The sequence below is a fragment of the Heteronotia binoei genome, chromosome 1, assembly GCF_032191835.1.
Source record: "Heteronotia binoei isolate CCM8104 ecotype False Entrance Well chromosome 1, APGP_CSIRO_Hbin_v1, whole genome shotgun sequence".
Taxonomy (NCBI): Eukaryota; Metazoa; Chordata; class Lepidosauria; order Squamata; family Gekkonidae; genus Heteronotia; species Heteronotia binoei.
In genome coordinates this window covers 173,437,853-173,458,586 of record NC_083223.1, presented here as the reverse complement: position 1 = coordinate 173,458,586, position 20,734 = coordinate 173,437,853, and the positions used below count along the sequence as shown (strand labels likewise).

The window sequence follows — 20,734 nt, the reverse complement described above, 5'->3', positions numbered from 1 at the left end:
CCCATCTTCTTTCCAGCCTTCCCCACCTGGATCTCCGTGCATCTCATCGCTACCTTTCCTGCCCTCCCCGTCCTGATTGCTGCTGGTCTCCTCGCCTCCTTTCCTGGCCCGCCCTTTCCGCCCCTTTCGCCGATGATGGCCAGTTTGCCTCAAGTCTCCTGACCTCGCACGGTGTGTTGCCTCTGCCCCCAGCCTCAGGTTTGCAAAGAGCAGCATCAGGGCACAGGAGGCAATGACCAGTTTGCACAGAGCAGGATCCCTTTGGGAGGTTCTTCTAAATATTTACCCACGTCTCTCTCCTGCATTCCTAGGAAAGGAAGGGGGGGAAGCTAGCAAAGGAAAGTAGGGGAAGAGGACAAGAGCCCATGCCTGCTGGGTGAGGGAAGCGGAGGGGGGCGTGCCTTGGGTAGAAAATTGCGGAGGCAAAATAACTGGTTCAGAGAAAAACAGGAACCCCGGAAACTTCCCAAAGATCGTCTTTGCATTTCCAAACAGTCAGCCACTGTTTGACCATCCTTAACTACCTTTCCCCCTCCCTCTTTGTGCCACTACAATAGTAAATAGGTAGTCCTCTATGCAAGTACCAGTCGTTTCCGACTGGGGTGACATCTTTCACAACGTTTTCACAGCAGACTTTTTATGGGGTGGTTTGCCATTGCCTTCCCGAGCCATCTACACTTTACCCCCAGCAAGCTGGGTACAAGGTCATTTTTAACCTAAAAGACCCAGTTTATGAAAAAAGTGATTGTCTGCCCTAATGGGAAATCTCCATTGCATCCCCCCCCCTCCACAAGTGGTTTTAGATGGATGCTTCTGAAATCTGGTGGTGCCAAAAAGCCAGTGTGAAGAGGCCGGCTTTGTCCTGGGAATTGTGTATATCTTTTCCACAAAGAAAACCACTGTAAAGTTATTCTTTTTTTCCTGGTGTAAGTGTGGCTCTTTATGTCTTCTGTGTCAAACAAAATGCAGTTGGGAGCAACTCAGTGGGCGGGGGGGCGAAACTCTACCCTCCCTGGAACATACACAGCTATGTAATGTGTGGATTTGTTTTAATGTAAAGGCATAAAGCTGTAAAGGGAACAGGCTGTGTTTATAACTGCTTCCCACATAGTGGCCCTGTGGCGCAGAGTGGTAAAACTGCAGTACTGTGGTCTGAATTCTCTGCTCATGACCTGAGTTCGATTTCGGCGGAAGCTGGATTCAGGTAGCCGGCCTAAGGTTGACTCAGCCTTCCATCCTTCCGAGGTCGGTAAAATGAGTACCCAGCTTGCTGGGGGGAAAGTGTAAAAGGCTGGGGAAGGCAATGGCAAACCACCCCGTAAAAAGTCTGCCATGATAACGTTGTGAAAGCAATGTCACCCCAGAGTCGGAAACAACTGGTGCTTGCACAGGGGACCTTTCCTTTTCCCCCGCTCTTAACCCCTTCATTATCCCTACATAGGAGATGGGGGAGGAAACTGTGTTAGAGTGTCTGCCATATGGGGTGATTTATAAGCACTTCTACATGAGTGTGATTCCTTTAATAAGTTTGTGCTTTGATTGTAGTTGTGAAATAAATTATGATCTAAAACTTCCATTTCCCTCCTAAACAAGCATTCCCATTCACAGCAAGAAACAGGCACAAATCCATATACTCTAAGCATTTTATCCACCAAAAAGCTTGATGCAGATATTGTGGGGTTAAAAAAGGACAAAATGTAATCCCACAGAACCATGACCCCCAAAAATTTAGCTAGTTGAAAAGATGTGAATTAGAACCTGCAAACCTTTGTTAGTCCTCCTAATGGCCCTGTGATGTAGTCCACCAGCATTCCCATTGTACAGGTGGAGAACTGAGACTGAGAATTTAGGTGACTTGCTCAAGGTCAAAGAAAAGGAATAGATTTGTACCCAGTCATTCTAGATTAAGCTTGCAGTCCTAAACAGTACGAGCAAGCAAGTGAATTCTGTTAAAGTGAGTGCGTGAACATGCTAAAGACTGTGTCTCTTGATTTGTGCTTTTTACTGTGCCTCTATGTGAGATGGGTAGGGGGAGTTGTGCAGAATCACATCTCAGATTTATGTTGAACATAAGTTTCCAAACAGATTTATGTTGAATATAAGTTTCCAATTGCAACAGTGCAGTGAGGGAGTTTGCAGGTGTCTTCTTCCTTTCCAGTGAGAAAGAGACTTGGATAAGTATTTGCTAGGGATACTTTCATTCAGCGTTCCCTCTAATTTGAGTTAGTGTGAGCTAGCTCACAGTTTTTTAGCTTCCAACTCACACATTTTCGTCTTTGCTCAGAAAAAATAGCCCCAGAGCAAATTAATTTATGCAGTAGCTCACAAAGTAGATTTTTTGCTCACAAGACTCCATAGCTTAGAGGGAGCATTGCTTTCACTCAAAGTTTTCTTCTCTTTAGGACTATGCTGGTGACTGTTTTAATACCATTACAGATATGTGTGTGCTCCAAGTAGATGAAGGAAGGTTGTCAAGCTTGTTCATTGATTCTCTCAGAGCAGCTGACCAACAAAATTTTTAGGGTATGAGCTTTTGAGACTCTTGTACACTTATGCCAAGGAAATCTTGTCCAGGTGTTAATGGACTTGAATCCTACTGCAGACCAGCATGGCTACTCTCTGAAAATATTTTTTTAAAGTTGATTAGGCAGTCCACACTGTGGAACTGAAATAATGCTGAGCTTCCTTACAGGGCTGCTGTAGGGGTCACTTTGAAAATGTAAGTGAAAGACTTAAAATGAGCTGTATAAAAGCTACGTTTCAATTTACAATATCAGTGTTAATGAAGGAACATAGTTTGAGTCCAGTGGCACCTTTAAGACCAACAATTGACTTTATGAGCTGTATAATGACTAATTTTTAATTTACAATATCAGCACTAATCAAAGCTTCTCAGCTTCTGAGATCTGACAAGGTCAGGCTTGCCTGGGCTATCCCGATCAGGGAGCAATGTCTTGTGCTTTACAATTCATCTGTTTTTGAAAATTGGTTAGTAGTGCGGGGGGTGGGGGACGCCAGAAATTAGTCTTGCCTAGGGCGCCAGATAGTCCAGGGTTGGCCCTGGCTGTTAGCTAGATGTGTGAACTGATATTCTATTCTTTGAGTGGCTGCCTCATTTTTCCACAGTGGCTGAGCAGCTGCAAAAAAACCACTGTTGCCTTTACAGACGCTTGCTGCATATAAGATCTGCATGGAACTGTATAAGCAGTGACTCTGTGTGTATTTGCTGGTAGTTCTGCCTATTTCCAAGGTGATTGGTTGTGTCCATCATGCATCCCAAAATATTCGTTGATTTTCTAAAACTTAAGTGTTTCTGTATTAAACTGGAATTGCTTTCATAGTTAACTTAGATTCATAGACTCATCAAGTTGGAAGGGACCTCCAGGGTCATCTAGTCCAACCCCCTGCACAATGTGGGAAATTCACAAGTACCTCCCCCTCCACACCCACAGTGACCCCTGCTCCAAGCACAGAATATGACAACCACCCCCCCCCCCCAAAAAAAAACCACTTCTCCAGGATCCCTGGCAAAACTGGCCTGGAGAAAAATTGCTGCCTGACCCCAACATGGTGAACAGCAATTTCCTGGGCCATGAGAACTAAGCACTGATGCAACCCTTCTTACCCTCCTTCTCATGAGCTGCCTAAATTCACAGAATTAGCATCGCTATCAGATGGCCATCTAACCTGTATTTAAAAACCTCCAAAGAAAGAGAGCCCACCACCTCCCAAGGATCAGCAGGAAGCAAATGGGTAACAGTTTTATGTTTTTAATAAGCATAAGCAAATATTAATAAAAAGAAAGCATTGCCGTATAGTGTAACGTTGCTATTTGTGGGGGATTCATTCTCAGGATTACTATGAGTGGTGAAATTCATGTATACTGTGAGGCAGGGATTTGCTGCCTCCCAATAGCAAAGTGACCAAATTTCCCACAAAATTTGACCATGTAATGAGTACAATGAGCTTACAGTTGGGATAAAAACAAGCTGGAGATGGTATCTTGTGATCAAAATGCAGACCCTGAATAAGTGAAATTGTGACTCAAATCCACAAATGGTGAAGGTTTGTATAGACTTGAACAGTAATTCAAACGCAATTCAAGTAATTATTTGCCAGTTTTCATAGTTTACATGTTAGATGAAATTTCTGCTGTGCTATGATCAGGCTGTTATTATTGATGTTTAAAATGCTCTCTGAAGTGGCAAACTTTAGAGTTATTTCCCTTTCCTTTCCTCAAGGACTACCAGCAAAGCCTATGGACTGATTCTCCCAGTCCTGCTCTGTAGCTGTAATGCTAGCAAAGATTGGCATCATATTAGCTGCAGTGTTATCCTATACTGCTCGCATGGAATTGGTCTTTATGGTTTCATGCAAGGCTGAAGAATTGCAGTAAAGGAAGGGAATGTCAGTTTCTGCTGTCATCCCATTCTTGTGGCTTTCTGCTCTTATACCACAGTACAAATTTGGGCTCTTGTTTGCTCACATAAACTAGCAGCTTATTCTTGATGTGCCTTTTCTAAAATGTGCCATTATCTGAGAACCATCAAAGATGTGATGGTAGAAAAGATATGTATTGTGAAGATGTAAAGCATGTTATTTAAATGTATCACAAAGCCCAGTATTTTTAAATGATAAAAATCAATATGTGACTGTGTTACAAAAATATGAAACTTGTTTATAATAATTGCTTTGTTTTTTACCTCCTTTAAAAAAAAAACCCACTGCAATTTCCAGTCACAGGGCCGGAGTGAAATATTGATGAGTTTACAGAAAGTCCTGAGTGGACTGGGTGGCGCTGCAGCTTCCTGCCACCGTGATATTTATAAGAATGCCCGATCTCTCCTCACAGACAGATCTATGGCAGTGCGATGTGCAGTAGCAAAAGTAGGTTGATTTATTCATTGGAAATTATAGCAACATAATTCTTAGTTTGCTTGTATCTGCAGACCTTTTTTAATTGAATGGTGTGTGTAGCACACTGTTGTTGACCCCATAGCACTCCTGTGCTTGTCCCGGCAGTCATTGTTAGAAGTGACAAAGCTTAAAAGATGTAGTGTGATATGAGATTATAGTCATTTGGGCTGCTGCAGAATAGGTTATATTGGCACTGTATCACTATCATGCTGATTAACCTTTTGTAATGGTATTTCAGCTGACAAAATAAGAGAGGCTTGTCAACCCTGAGAACAATGTGTCTCTTTCTCCTTTAAGCACTAAAAATTATTATTACTTATGATGAAAAAGGCCTAGTTTTGCTTTTTATTTTCATCTGTCTACAACTGGGGAAACTATTAGGTAAGCTTGGCATTCTGTGATATTGGAATGGAGGGGGGTTCATTGCTGAGAACTGTTGGTGGAAAGAAACTTGGGGCTTCCCGTCTTATGATACAGTAGTAGGCTTTAGTCCCAGATTTGCTAACAGCGGTTGTGCATCAACATGAATTCAATTATCTTCAGAAAGCTGAGAATAATTTGAGAAATTATTAAGCAAACTTCAGTTTATTAAGCAATTATGACAGCCAGGTTATCTGCAACTATAGGTTGAGCAGGTGATCCTAACAGTTGTGCTAGCTATGTACAGAGATGTATAAATGTTTTAAAAGTGTTCAGGAGTTCTTTGTTTTTTCAATAGTGTCTGTTGGAATTACAAAATGAAGCTGTGTTTATGTGGACGACAGAACTAGAAAATGTAGCGACTCTTTGTTTTAAGGCTCTGGAAAACTCAAATTATGGTGTACGAGTTGCAGTATCCAAACTTTTGGGAACAGTTATGGCCACGGCATTAATACCAAAGCAAGCAGCAGGTATTGAAAATTACATTGTCTGTAAAAATTATTGCCCTGTCTCTGATGATTTCACAGCATCATATGGTCACATAGTTGTGTACATATGCTGACTGTATTTGTAGCCAGTTTGGTGTAGTGGCTAAGAGTGGTGGACTCTAACCTGGAGAACTGGGTTTGAATCCCCATTCTTCCACATGCAGCTCCTGGGTGATCTTGGGTCAGTCACAGTTCTCTCAGAGCTATTCTCTCGAGCAGTTCTCAAAAGGGCTCTCTCAGTCCTACCTACCTCACAAAGTGTCTATTGTGAGGAGAGGAAGGGAAGGCAATTATAAGCTACTCTGAGAATCTGAGTGAAGGGCAGGGTATAAATCCAGAGTATAAATCCAATCTCCTCCTCCTCCTCCTCGAATTCTTCATGTTTCCTTCTAAATTCTTGCAAGTAGCTGAAATTCTACCTGTGCAAATAAGTGATTTAACCAATGGAATTGGCTTCCACAGCATGAGTCAGAATTTGCCTTGTGAATTAAATACCTTAATATGTCAATAGTGTCATCTCAAGATTTTGCATTTATTTTCTCCTTACAAGCAATTGTAACAAGATTTGCTATAGTGCTCCTCAAAATAATAATACGATTCCAAACAATACTTCTTCATCTTATATTAAATTACCAATTTGTTGTTGTTTAAGTAATGCGCCAGAATGTGAAACGGGCTACGCTGGAAGAAGTCTTAGAGCTTATGGCCACCGGCTTCTTGCGAGGAGGATCTGGATTCTTAAAAAGTGGTGGTGAGATGTTAAAAGTAGGAGGATCGGTCAATCGAGAAGTAAGAGTGGGAGTTACTCAGGTGCGCTTGATTTTTAAAAGCTTTGTTTTATTTTTAAAATCATTTTCAGTAAACCTGGCCATCTAATCACAACCCTTCCAATACTAGTCTGAATTATTTTTCATGTGTAGGTGTGATATACCAGTTATCCATAATTCAGAAATGTAGCTTCTTGATTTAAACTGCCTGCAGTGCAACAATTGCCTCAATCTGACAAGTATCTGACAAGTACAGTGTGTTCATGATACCTGCCAGCAAAAGCAAACCACTGATTTCAGTTATTTGACAACATGTGAATTGTTTTTTTCCAAGGAAATGAATGGAAGTCAGCATAATGGCGCATAGGTGCAGACCTGTGTGGGCTTGGATTTCCAAAAATCACTAAGATATTTTGTTTTGTCCCATATGTCTTGTAGGTTTGCACAGATTTCCTTTGAATCTGTTTGCATTATGACACAGGTTAAAAATGTGAATCCATATCTGAAAGAAAGCTGTTGTTTGCTGTAAAACTGTTTGATCGTTAAGCTTCCTTTTATTTTTTCTTCTGTTCTTTCATTCTTTTTAAGACATGAGAACAAATACTCCATTTTGTGTTAATAATGTATGCACTCTATATTTGCAGGCCTATGTTGTCTTTGTCACAACACTAGGAGGTCAGTGGTTGGAGCGTAATTTTGCTACATTTTTGTCTCATGTACTGGATTTGGTTTCTCATCCTCGAGCAACTCAGACTCATGTAGAAGCCGTGTATTCTCGAAGATGTGTCTCTTTTATCCTCAGAGCAACTGTAGGCAGTTTATTGGGTGAAAAGGCACAGATTGCCGCTGCCAAAGACATTTGCCAGGCTATTGGTAAACAGATGAAGGCAGTAGGTAAGAGAAAGAACTAGAGTAAATCATTAATTGCAATTCACATATTTCCTAGTATGAGGATTTTGCTAGTTTTCAGTGGTTTTGTAGTAATAAAAGGTTTCATTTTCGAATAGCACAGTACATTTTTATATATGATCTCTTAACATTATTGCATTATGACCCACATTCTTTTTTTCTTGTTTGGGTTTTTAAAAAATAAAAATAGTGTTTTGATAAAGTAAATATAAAATTTATTTACTTACTTAAATTCCTGTCTCATCCTCCCCCTGTGTATCAGGACTCACAGCACTTCACAACAACAATGAACAACAACCATTCCAACAGTTTAAAAATGGTAAAACATATTTACAAATATAGAATTTACAGTCCAGATTGTGATCTATCAATTTATAAGCATTCAAAAGAACTATCTGTTTGAATGCTAATTCCAAAGGGATAGCTGATGTAACTGGGCACCCACTGTATCAACAGTAGGCTTGGCAAAACAACTTCATTTTACAGACCCTTCAGAACAGTAGTAAGTCCCCCAGGGCTCTGATCTCACTTGGGAGACTGTTTTACCAGGCCAGAGGTCGAGGCTAAGTGGATGTCCTTTGGGCTAGGGACCACCAGCAGATGTTGATCTGCTGAGCACAATGCTCTCTGGGGGGCATACTGGGAGACACGGTCCTGCAGATATGTCGGTCTCAGACGGCATAGGGCTTGAAAGGTCAGTACCATAACCTTGAAACCTTGAACTTGATCCAGTACTCAGCTAAAAGCCAGTGCAGCTGATGGAACACAGGTTGTATGTGTGTTCTTTGTGGTGTCCCAATAGAGACACACACCACTGCATTTTGAACCAGCTGAAGTTTCTGGATCAGTTTCAAGGGCAGCTCTGCATAGAGCGTGTTACAGTAGTCTAGCCTGGAGATGACCATTGCATGGTTCACCATGGCTAAGTCATGGGGCGAGAGATAGGGAACCAGTTGCTTGACTTGCTGGAGAAGGTACAATGCTGATCTGGCAATCGCCGTAACTTGGACCTCCACTGAAGCAAAGCATCCAAGATCATGCTCAGACTCCTCACTGTCAACATAAGCATTAATTACACCCTGCCAAACATTGGGAGCTGGATTCCCAAGCCTGTTTTCCACAACTCAGGCACAGGATCTTCATCTTTGATGGGTTCAGTTTCAGTTTACTCTTCTTTAGCCATTCAGCCACACTCTCCAAAGCCTTGGCCAAAACATATGGGGCTGTATCTGGATTGCTGTCTGTCAACAGATGCAGTTGGGTGTCATCAGCTTACTGATGGCAACCCAACTCAGACCACTGGACTAGCTGGGCAAGGGGGCACATATAGATATTAGATAACATATGGGAGAGGATCACTCGTATGGTGTAAAAGCAATCTTGTAGCTTTGTTTGTTATTCCAAAGGAATAGCCACGTTAATCTTTTGCAGCAAAACCAATAAATACCCTTGGGGCATTTTGAAGACTAATACATTAATTATGACATGGACTGGTTCAGATCTCTACTTGGACATGGAGCTCACAGAATGACCTTGGGCCAGTAATTTGTCCTAAACTATCTAAATGAGGGAGGGGAGAATCATGAATACTGCTCCTAAAGGATGCAGGATAAGGCAGATGGTTAGCTTGTCTAATTAGTTATTTTGCTTAAGCCCACCTTTTAAACTCAAAGTGAGGTTGGTTATTCTTCATGGGTCATAGCTAAGGTTTTTTTAGCCATTATACTTCAGTTATTCTCTGCTTTCTCCTTTTTTTACTTTTGTTAATTTATTTCAATGTACCAGAATGTTGTACAGTATTTCTGTTGCTTCTCCATCCACTCCACCCCCTTCTTCCTTGACAGAAGCCATTGTGAATGATGCTAATATTGAAAATAAATCAGGAGCATCTGATGTTGCTGCAAGCCAGCATGTGATGGTTTGTGCCCTTCAAGAGCTTGGGAGCCTTGTGCAGAGCCTGAATGCCACTGCATCTCCTCTTATTCAGGAACCGTCTACAGGTAAAGGGTTCAAGATCAGTTATCTGCTCACTCTGTTATCCTATACAGAGTTCCTTTAGGTGTAAAATACCAGGTGCAGTCTAGAAAATGAAATTAAGTCAGTCTGAATTTCTCTAACACCCCAGTGCTTTAAATGAAATCTAAAGAGAAATAGATGTTTATGAACCCTATACATCAGTTGCTTTCACCAACTTGATTCAGTTGGATCGCCATGTTGGTCTGAAGCAACATAACAAAGTTTGAGTCCAGTGGCACCCTAAGACCAACAAAGTTTAATTCTGGGTATCAGCTTTTATGTGCTTATATCAAGGATTAAACTTTGTTGGTCTTAAAGGTGCCACTGGACTCAAACTTTGTTCTTTCACTAAGTAATTATCAATATAGCACTATCTATGAATATCAGTTTGCAGACCGTTGAGGGGAAGCTGGTAAGCACAGCCTCTGTGCTTTGATTGGGATGAAAGATAAAATGCAAAACTGAATTAGTTTAAAATCCTGCCCTACTGATCAGGTTGGATTCTGCATCCTTAATGACTTTCTGGTAAGGCTAGTAAAAGAGGACTCTGTGAACTTCCTGTACTAAAGTGCATTGGAGGTGCCTTACAATTCTGCTGTTGTTTGTATTGCTTTCAGGGTTGCTAGAGACAGTTACTTCAGTTCTTCTTCATCCAAGTATGGCGGCCCGACTTGCTGCAGCGTGGTGCTTGCGCTGTGTAGCTGTGGCCTTGCCTTTCCAGTTGACTCCTTTTCTGGACCGGTGTGCAGAAAGGCTCAATAATCTGAAGACATCACCAGAAGCTGTTAGCGGTTATAGTTTTGCAATGGCTGCATTGTTAGGTGGAGTACATCAGTGTCCTTTAGGTATTCCACATGCAAAGGGAAAGGTAAGACTGTGAACAATTTAATCTTTGCTGCCTGATCACATGCAGAGAAAAACGAAGTATTGTAAAGTACTATTAGCAGTTTGATAACTCACAGAGTCTGTGGTCCAACAAAGCAATGTGTGCACACAGGCAAGAACTGCAATGCAGCTTTGACATTTTCTGAGGTATTTGCTGCAAGCACCAATTCTAAAAAACTGAACAGTGGTTTCCTATTAGGCGGAGGGGGGGGACTTCAAAGAACATTTTGGCTGGGTTTTTCACTGTCCCTTGCATGCTCATACCACTTCTCTAGATTGTGGCCAATATTTTCTATGAGAATTTTATAGGTATGATTTTCCTTCTATCATTTCAGAAGTGTTTTAGTATGGTAATCATCTGATAATGCAAAAAAGCAGTCTGTGCTAGGACAGTAAGGTAACATTCACAGATAATAGTTGGGATTATGAGATAAATTACCAAGACACTTTATCTGAAAATATTTGTATATGCATTAGAGCACTAAGGGATTTTGTTTTATTCTTCTGAAAAAATATTTTGTTACATTCTTAGACACGGAAAACAATAAATCAATTCTAACTCTGAAACGGAAAGAAATGAATGATAATGGGTATCCTGGTGAAGGAAGGCTTGTTTTGTCAGCTAACCTTGCACCAAACTAGCCTGTTGATTTTATTAAGGTTTTTTCTTTTCAGGCCTAAATTATACTGTGTCTCTTTCCCTTCTTTTCAGATGGTTGTTAGTATTGCTGAGGATCTGTTACGAACTGCTGCACAAAACAGTAGATTGTCTTTACAGCGAACGCAGGCTGGGTGGCTTTTGCTTGGTGCACTTATGACTTTAGGTGTGTAAAAGTGACTGTCTTTGTCACTATTTACTTATTTAAATAAACGGGGATCCAAAGCAGGTAACATCATTCTCTTCTCCATTTTATTCTCACAATAGGTAGGTTAGGCTGAGAGTATGAGTGGTCCATGTATTGTGGTTTTATAAATGATAGGCACCCAGCTGAGATTATTATAGAGCAGTCTACTCATAAATTTGTAACTGAGAAAAATCCTAAACCAGCATTTTAACACTGAAGAGCCTTTCAGAAAACAAATCTAAATAAATGGGTTAATGTATACATTTGAATGGAAGTAAGTTAGAATAAATGGTCGTATTTCTTTTATTATTTTGATTTCCTTAAAGTAATAGCTAGTTTGGGGAAAGAACAAATCTTCTTCCTTTTTGTTTTGTTTTGAATATGAAATATAAACACTAGTGTAGGCAGAATGCTTTAAACCCAAAATTTAAGGAGACATTTTTGTACTTGTGCCTTGAATTTTTATGGAATAAAAGCCAGGTATGAACAAACAACTATTGACATTTCCTATATACAGGGACATACTTTTGCTTAAATCCAGATTATTTTACAATTTCACAGTAGCCTGCACAAGTATTCTGCAATGGTATTTAAATATTTATTTAAAGTTTTTATATCCCCCTTTTCTCTCAGTCAACAGGGTTCAAAGTGACTTGCATCAGATTAAAAAAATACTACAATCTTTCAGTAAATATGAATGGAAGTAAAGCATACAATATGCAAGGCCATTTGTTTTGATCTGAAAGGCCCACCTCCCCTCCCCATATGAGCCCAAATAGCTAAACATGATCCTGCAACCCCTTTTATTCATGCTGTGGTGCTGCTAGTTTAAATTTGGGATGCAAGGGCCATGATGGTCTCAGCTGTGGCTCTTACCCTTTGGGACTTGCTACCTGAAAATGGCAGCCTCTTCAGCTTTTTAAGGGACTGCAAAAGAGAAGAAGCTTTTAACACAGGGAATTATTTAAAATGAGAACTCAGGCATTTTGAAGAGGCTGTTTATGGAAGAATCTTATATTGACTTGGCTATGTTGCATATGTTATTTTGTTTTACTGTGATTGATCTCCTTGGTCAGGTCCTTCTGTTGTTCGTTATCACCTTCCCAAGATGTTGCTCCTGTGGCGAAATGTTTTCCCCCGTTCTCTGAAAGAGCTGGAAGCAGAGAAGGCTCGTGGAGATTCCTTTACATGGCAAGTAACATTGGAAGGACGTGCGGGAGCTCTCTGTGGTAAGAACCTCAGACATAGATGATGGTTCCAACACCATATCAGTTTGTATTACTTTTATTTATTTATTTATTTATTACTTTGCATTTATATCCCGCCCTCTCCGCAAGCGGACTCAGGGCGGCTTACAGTATCATAAAAACAATCATTCCATAAAACATATAAAACCATAATACATTTATCAGTTTAAAACTATTACGCTATCTCGATCCAGTCTGGCGGTATTGGGTTCTGACTATGACCACCAGCTTCTGTAGGATGTCCGGTGGCAGCTCATTTTCAGTCAACCAGAAATGCCTGTCTAAACAGTTCGGTCTTACAGGCCCTGCGGAACGCCGGCAGATCCCGCAGGGCCCTTATAGCTTCTGGGAGGGTGTTCCAGAGTTCTGGTGCTGCCACCGAGAAGGCCCTAGATCTTGTTGCACATAGCCTGGCTTCTTTTGGGCCAGAGGCAGAGAGCAGATTTTTTGTCCCTGATCGCAGTGCTCTCTGGGGGATATATGGGGAAAGGCGGTCCCGTAGATAGGCAGGTCCCTGACCATAAAGGGCTTTAAAGGTTAATACCAACACCTTGAAGCGAACTCGGAACACAACAGGCAACCAGTGCAGCTCTCTCAGCACTGGCTGAATGTGCCCCCGTCGTGGTAGCCCCATTAACAGCCGTGCCGCAGCGTTCTGCACTAGTTGTAGTCTCCGGGTTAGCGTCAGGGGTAGCCCCATGTAGAGAGCATTACAGTGATCTATTCTTGAGGTGACCGTAGCATGGATTACCGTCGCTAGGTCGCTGCGGTCCAGGTAAGGGGCCAGCTGCCGTGCTTGCCGAAGATGGAAAAAGGCAGATCTAACAGTGGCTGCCACCTGAGCCTCCATTGTAAGGGAGGACTCAAGGAGCACGCCTAAGCTCTTGACCTTGGGGACCGGTATTAGTGGCACCCCGTCAAGGGCCGGCAGCTGGATCTCTCTCCCCGGACCGCCCCGACCCAGGTAGAGAACCTCCGTCTTCGTCGGATTCAATTTCAGCCGACTCAGTCTGAGCCAAGAGGCCACGGCTTGTAATGCCAGGTCTAGATTTTCCAGGGTACAGTCAGACTGGCCACCCATCATTAGGTAGAGCTGGGTGTCATCCGCATATTGATGGCAACCCAGTCCATACCTCCTGACAATCTGGGCAAGGGGGCGCATATAGATATTAAATAACATCGGGGTTCACTAGTGCATAGAGATAACTTAAGAGTTTTGCTTATTTGGAGGACTGATAAATAGGTCCACTCACAGTGGTTCATTTTCCCTCTAAGAACATGATTAATTGTAGGGGGAAAGCTTTTTAATGGGTTGCAAATTAGAAATATTGCACAGAATAGCTTTCTGATTATGCTTCAAGTCTAGCTGAATAGGCAAGTAGTCAGGCAAGTAGACAACACAGAGCATACAGATAACATGAGCAGATCTTGGCAGTCAGCAATGCAATCTACTGTATTCCAGCTATAGAAATGGATTTTGATTACTGGGTAGAAAGTGAAAGAGGCTAGACCATCTGCAATGAAATTGGCATGAGGAGTTTTAAGCATCCTGCAGCCCAATCTATGTGTTAACTCAGGAGTTATTTTTCAGTAAATATACATAAAATTGTGGTTTAAGAATAGTGTGTTTTCTTATTTTCTTTAGAACACAAAGCTCAGCCACGTTCGATGTAACAAAACATTTCCTTCCAACTATGTATGCTAGTGAAGAGGATTTTATTTTCTTGCCATAGTGTATTTCTTGACATGATTGCATTTGATTTTACTGCACTTTCTATCTGGTTGACAGTTTTCTCTTTGGTTTGAGATATGGTAATCTGTTTAGAGTACTATCTCTAATCCAGAAGATAGTGATTTATCCTGCATATAATTTCTGTGAGTGAAAGGATTCTGTGTGGGCAGAAATTGTAGGCAGGATACCAACCACTATGTATAATATGACAATTATGTATTAGGTTGGCAAACGGAACTGTGAACTAAATTTCTTTTTAGTTGGGGAAGGGTTGGCATTTCTGGCAGCATTTGTATTACATTGCTTGTTAAGTACTAGCATTCTTTGCTTGGCTAGCATGAGTTAAATATTGATTGATACATTTGTCATTATTAGCTATGAGGAGTTTTGTTGCTCACTGTCCTGAACTTCTAACAGAAGATGTTATTCGAAAGTTGATGACTCCTATTGAATGTGCTATGACAATGATGTCTCAGTAAGTATGCCTTTATGTGCATCACTGTGACTTATCCTTTCAGAATCATTTGTTCTCTGCAGAAACTTAAGTATGGAAACTAGCCAGAGATGTTTTATTTTACATTTATTAATACCAAGATAAAGAGAATGTTGACATTTCAACTTAGTTTTATTTCTGGTTTTTTGTCTTTAAAGTTTAAGTTTTTTATTCTTACTTTGAATTATTATATATTCTGAAAATGGAAGAGTTTAAAAATGTACAAGGTGATATAAGGAAATACACTTCTGTTTCAATATTGATTTTATACTTTTATACTTAAACAATTCTGACTTGAAAAACTGTATATGTTCCAACACATAGCATTTCAACTGTTTAAATGTTAGTAATTTCTACTGAAATGTAATCTTCCTTTCGACATCATAGCATTCCCTCTGTAATCAAGGCCCATGGATCTCATTTGAAGGCTAGTGCAGCAATGGTTCGATTAAGACTTTATGATATTTTGGCTTTGTTACCCCCCAAAACATATGAAGGTAAATTACATTAAATTGTTAACTTTTGTTCTTAGTGTATGCATCAAGATGTGGAGTTGACTGTATATCTTCCTTTGTTAGTTATTTAAAAGAATTTGATGTGTTTTCTAGGAAAAGTAGTTTTATTTTTTTAAGGGAAGTTTACACAATTCTTCTACATTTGCGTAGATGCATAAATATGCACACACTCTTGTTCAACAGACATTAATCCATACAGGACAAAGTTGGAAGTGGTTAATGTTTTTAGTGCTGGAAATGCCTACCTTTTGACAAGGTTCGTTCACCCCAGGAAAATTAGGTTCATTGTTAGGGAGTTCTCTTAGATCCCAGCCTCCTCTTGGATGGCCATAGTGGCAGTGGCTGTGTTTTATCAGCTGTGTCCCCAAAAAGAATGGTTTGGCTATGAATATAAATTATGTCATAGCTTGTCAATTAGACTGTGTGTGGCAGAAATTGTTCCAAAATACATTTCTAGTGTTGGTTAAATGAAGCATAAAGTACTGATGTTTGCATGAATTCCACTGATTGCTGCTGATTAAGGATAAAATTCAGCCTGCTGTTGCTTTATATCTAAAATTCTTTAAGTTCCAGTACTGGAATAGTTGAGGGAATATCTTCTCTTTTATGTACTTCACTGCTGCTTAGATAAGGAACAGTGAATCTGTGATCCCACCATATATATGTTAGGGGGTCACTGCAGAAATGACATTCTTCATCCGCAGATTTGGAATGAAATGTCTGCAGGACCAGATGGCATAACAATATGATGCAGCAAAACAGCGCAGTAGGATAGTACAGCAGGGGAGGCCAACCGATATCATCATCATCTTAAATGGGTTTACATGACTGACTTATTTATACAAGCTTTTCTTGACCAGTGCACTCTAGTTGTAATGGTGTTTGGCTCTGGTTAGTTGGGCTTGTAATTTTTTTAAATTTTTATTTATTTATTTAGTGATTTTTATCCTGCCTTACCCTGCAGGTGGACTCAGGACAGCTAACAACATGGCATAGAACAACATATAAATTTCAACAATAATACATTAAAATATCAATATTAAATAAAATCATAAGAAAAAAATTCAAATAATCTAAAATCTAATAGCAGCACAGCAAATGATTCCAATCTAAAAAAACAGTAAGCACATGCCAAGGAGGGGCAAGAAAGCATTTTTGTTGGAACTGACAGTGCTCCTAGTGTCCAGGATGTAGATAGCTCCATAAGGTGCTTAAAGGGCACTTACACAAGGTGTTTAGAACAGGGTGCTCAAAGCAGGGAAGGCTGATATTTGACATCCACTGCCTCAACCAAAGGCCTGGTGGAACAGCTCCTTTTTACAGGCCCTGTGGAATTACAATAAATCCCGCAGGGCCCTGATCTCAATTGGGAGCATGTTCTACCAGGCCAGGACTGAGAAAGCCCTAGCTTTGGTTGAGGCAAGAAGAATGGCTTTCAGGCCAGGGCACAAGGCTCTTCAGGGTGCATATGGGGAGAGACAATCCCTCAGGTACTGTTTTATATTGCTTTTTGCTGTCATATTCTGTTGTATGTCATTCTTTCTCGCTTTTAGGACATTTGATTAAAATTAAGCTATATATTTGTGCTTTTAAAAAGAAAAATACAGAACACTGAATCATACTTCAGTACAGGGATTGTATTGCCCCTGTGCTGCACTGGTTACCTGTGTTTTCTGGGCACAATTCAAAGTGATGGTTCTTAACCTTAAGGCCCTAAATAGCTTGGGGCCACAGTACCTGAAGAACTGTCTCTGCCTCCACCTTCAGAGGTGGGTGGTAACAAGAGACAAGGCATTTTCTGTGGTGACACCTCACCTTTGGAATCCCCTTCCCTTTGAGACTTTTAATTAAGTGTTTTTTATCTTAGCATCTTTTTAATGGTCTTCTTCTGTTTTGTGGAAAGTTTTAATACTGCTTATGTACAATTACTTGTTTTTAATATTGTGGTAGTTTTAAATGTAAGCTGCCTCAAGCAGGACTTTGAAGAGGCGACATAAAAATATCCTAAATAAATAAATAGTACTTATGAAAATGAAGGCTTGTTGCCTTGCTGATTAGTTGATATCTATTCCGTGGGTTTGATAGTGTACCATGTGCACATTGGGGTTCAACAACCACTGCTTTCTAGCAGTGTATCCCCCAATAGCCTCTGAAAAGCTGATCCAAAGATTGGGGAACTCTTTGAAGTGAAATTCTATCAAGAACACTGTTGGAAGGGCAAACCAGCAACTCTGTGTGTGCATATAGACCTATTTGGATTCCAGCCTGTGTTCCTCTTCAGAAATATGTATTTGGGGTTATATCTGTCTAAAGAATTCAACTGCTACATAATGCTATATAGCATTAAACACAGTATGTTCAAAATGCAATTATCTTTTTCCTTTATTTGTTTTGTCATGTGCTTTTTACATTGGAGAACAATGTGCTCTACTATATGCAGACAAATGTGAGATTACGCAATGCCAGGAACCATGTTGGTGTTGGTGTTTTTGTGCCACATTATTATTGTAGTGGAATGGCTCCTGTTGTTGTGATATTTGTTGACTGATGTACTGTTTAAAAAGCTGTACTTTTCAAATTACACTTTGTTCTCTAGGATCATTTAATGCTCTCCTTCGGGAGCTAGTAGCAGAATTCACTTTGACAGACAACTCTGCAAATACTACAACATCCCTTCTTAGATCACTTTGTCATTATGATGACAGTGTTCTTCTTGGTTCCTGGCTCCAGGAAACAGACCATAAATCTATTGAGGATCAGGTACATTTTTTTGCCATTTCCCAGTACTTGGGTTTCTGCATTTTTAAAATCTACTTGAATAAACCTTGCATTTTATATCAGTGTTCCTACTGAATAATCCTAAAATTGATCAGTTCCACTAATTCCCATATTCAGAGGTTTCAGATTCTGAAACTGTGAAATCCAGGCTGCTTTAAAGGTAAAACTTTGAATGTCTTATTTCTTCTATCAGTTGCCTCCTGGCACTGGTATTCAGAGGTTTATTGCTTTTAAATATGGAGGTTCCCTTTAGTAATAATGACTAGTAGCTGCTAATAGACCTGTCCTCCATGAGGATACACCTGCTGACTGTGCCACACTAAGGCAATTGTTAATCAGTCATGGTTTTGTACTTCCTTTCTGTACTTCTAGATGGAAACTTTGTGTGAAAATACCTGATTATTTCTCTATAAACTCCCATATCATGTTATTTATGAAGTCAAGATATGTAACTTTATACCAGGGGTGGCCAAACTGTGGCTTGTTCACACATATTGTGTAGTTCTTGAAGCCCCCATGCCCTGTTGGCCAGCTTGGAAAAGGCATTTCTCTCTTTAAATCAGGGGTGGCCAACGGTAGCTCTCCAGATGTTTTTTTGCCTACATCTCCCACCAGCCCCAGCCATTGGCCATGCTGGATGAAGCTGATGGGAGTTGCAGGCAAAAAACATCTGGAGAGCTACAGTTGGCCACCCCTGCTTTAAGCCAAGCCATCCAGTGACTTGCAGAATGGATTTAAAATTGCTTTCTTTCCACCTCCACCTCCCCATCCATTTCCTTCCTGTCCTGCCTGTGGTTCGCAAACATTTGACATTCATGTCTTGCGGCTCTCAAACTTCTGACATTTATTCTATGGTTCTTTTGTTAAGTTTGGCCACCTCTATTTTATACAGTCTTTGTAATTACATAATTGCCACAATTAACTGTTTCTCATGAATCATACAAAAATATTTCAGTCTTTTTTTTTTGGTATTTGACAAACTGAACACAGTTGCTCCAGCTAGCAGATATAATTATTTGGGGATTTAATTAGGGGTGCATACAAAACAGCAGCTTTCTGTTGAACAAGAGTTTCTGTTGCCTGCTCACATAATCATTTTTTGAGTAAGACAGATTTTCTTATATCAATATGTAAAGTTAAAGGTGTGCAAGATGTGTTAGAATCATATTTCAAAACATTTAATGCTTTGCAGCTCCAGCCAAACAGTGCCTCTGGAAGTGGTGCTCTAGAGCATGACCCGTCTTCCATTTACTTGCGCATTCCTGCTGGTGAAGCTGTACCTGGTCCCCTTCCTTTGGGAGTATCAGTCATTGACGCTTCTGTGGCTCTCTTTGGAGTGGTTTTTCCTCATGTTTCCTACAAACACAGGTGTGTCATAATAAAGCTTATGCTCTGATGTCTCATTATTGTGTTCTTTAATTCACCACGAATTGGGAATCCTGTTTAAGTTATAGCAGTTGACAAACACTTGCATGTTATCTTTTCTACAAGCTTTGTTATGTATTACTTGAACATAAATCCTCTATGTGGAATGCTTATTTGCATATGCAGAGAAAGTTATAGTCAACAGTGAGAAGATGATGATGATATTGGGATTTATATCCCACCCTATACTCAGAGTCTTAGAGCAGTCACAATCTCCTTTACCTCCCCCCCCCCCCCACAACAGACACTCTGTGAGGTAGGTGGGGCTGAGAGAGCTTACAGCAGCTGCCCTTTCAAAGACAACTCTTGCAAGAGCTATGACTGACTCAAGGCCATTCCAGCAGCTGCAAGTGGAGGAGTGGGGAATCAAACCCCGTTCTCCCAGATAAGAGTCCGTGCACTTAACCACTACACCAGACTGGCTCTCAGACAGTTTTCACAACTTATTTGCATATTTTATTTTATTGTAATCAGCATGGCCGATAGGATTGAAAGTACCATCTTTAACATGTACTGTAACATCATCCAGTTACATTGAATTATCACATTGTGACACAGCTGTTGGCCATGCATGCACAGGCAACTGTCAGTTACATTACCTGTGGAATATGTGAGTTTCTTCAGTCTCTTCTCTCTCCAGTGATCATCTCCCACAATCTGTTTGTTTTTACAGGCTACAAATGCTGGATCACTTTGCAGAATGTGTTAAGCAGGCAAAAGGTGTCCGTCAGCAAGCTGTGCAGCTTAATATCTTCACGGCTGTTCTCAGTGCATTAAAGGTGAGCCTGCTTCAATATATATGCTGCTGTAGTCATTTTCTTGGTTTTTAAATTTTTTTTACTTTCTCTGTGTAATTAGAATTGAATAACATTGAAACTGAGACAAATTCCTTTCTGATGAATGATTGTGCCAAAGTAATTTCGAGAATCGACATGTTGTCCCTAACAGTACTGTAGATTGAAAACTGCACAACAGGGCAATGTATTTCAGGTTGCTCTTTCTTCTGTCTGTTCTGGGCTCTCAATGATAAAGTATTTAAGTGCTGAAATTCATGCCATTACCTTAAGGATACATGTTATTTAAATGGGATCCTGTCCTACAAGATGCATCCATATATAATTCAATGACAATATTGTCAAGGCAATAAAAAGAGATGAGCAGAGAATGTATGGTATTTGAATGTGCCTGCAGTGAGCCCAGCCCATGAAAACAGAATATTTTATTTATTAATTACATCATTTGTAGCTTGCCTTTCTCTCTGGGACTCAAGGCACTTGTGGCAGGCTACTCAGAAACA

The 20,734-nt window shown here is 40.4% G+C and overlaps 1 protein-coding gene across 2 annotated transcripts in view; it reads left to right on the top strand.

The window, feature by feature from the left end:
* HEATR5B (HEAT repeat containing 5B) overlaps window positions 1-20,734 on the top strand; it is a 91,392-nt gene that overhangs the window by 8,868 nt on the left and 61,790 nt on the right. For both annotated transcript variants that reach the window (XM_060244265.1, XM_060244256.1), the window contains 13 exons: window positions 4,738-4,887; window positions 5,636-5,807; window positions 6,478-6,635; window positions 7,237-7,486; window positions 9,346-9,501; window positions 10,135-10,385; window positions 11,115-11,226; window positions 12,324-12,476; window positions 14,602-14,701; window positions 15,107-15,216; window positions 17,831-17,994; window positions 19,205-19,380; window positions 20,111-20,216. In XM_060244265.1, the coding sequence (XP_060100248.1) occupies window positions 4,738-4,887; window positions 5,636-5,807; window positions 6,478-6,635; window positions 7,237-7,486; window positions 9,346-9,501; window positions 10,135-10,385; window positions 11,115-11,226; window positions 12,324-12,476; window positions 14,602-14,701; window positions 15,107-15,216; window positions 17,831-17,994; window positions 19,205-19,380; window positions 20,111-20,216 (2,058 nt within the window). The remainder of the gene's footprint in view (window positions 1-4,737; window positions 4,888-5,635; window positions 5,808-6,477; window positions 6,636-7,236; window positions 7,487-9,345; window positions 9,502-10,134; window positions 10,386-11,114; window positions 11,227-12,323; window positions 12,477-14,601; window positions 14,702-15,106; window positions 15,217-17,830; window positions 17,995-19,204; window positions 19,381-20,110; window positions 20,217-20,734) is intronic.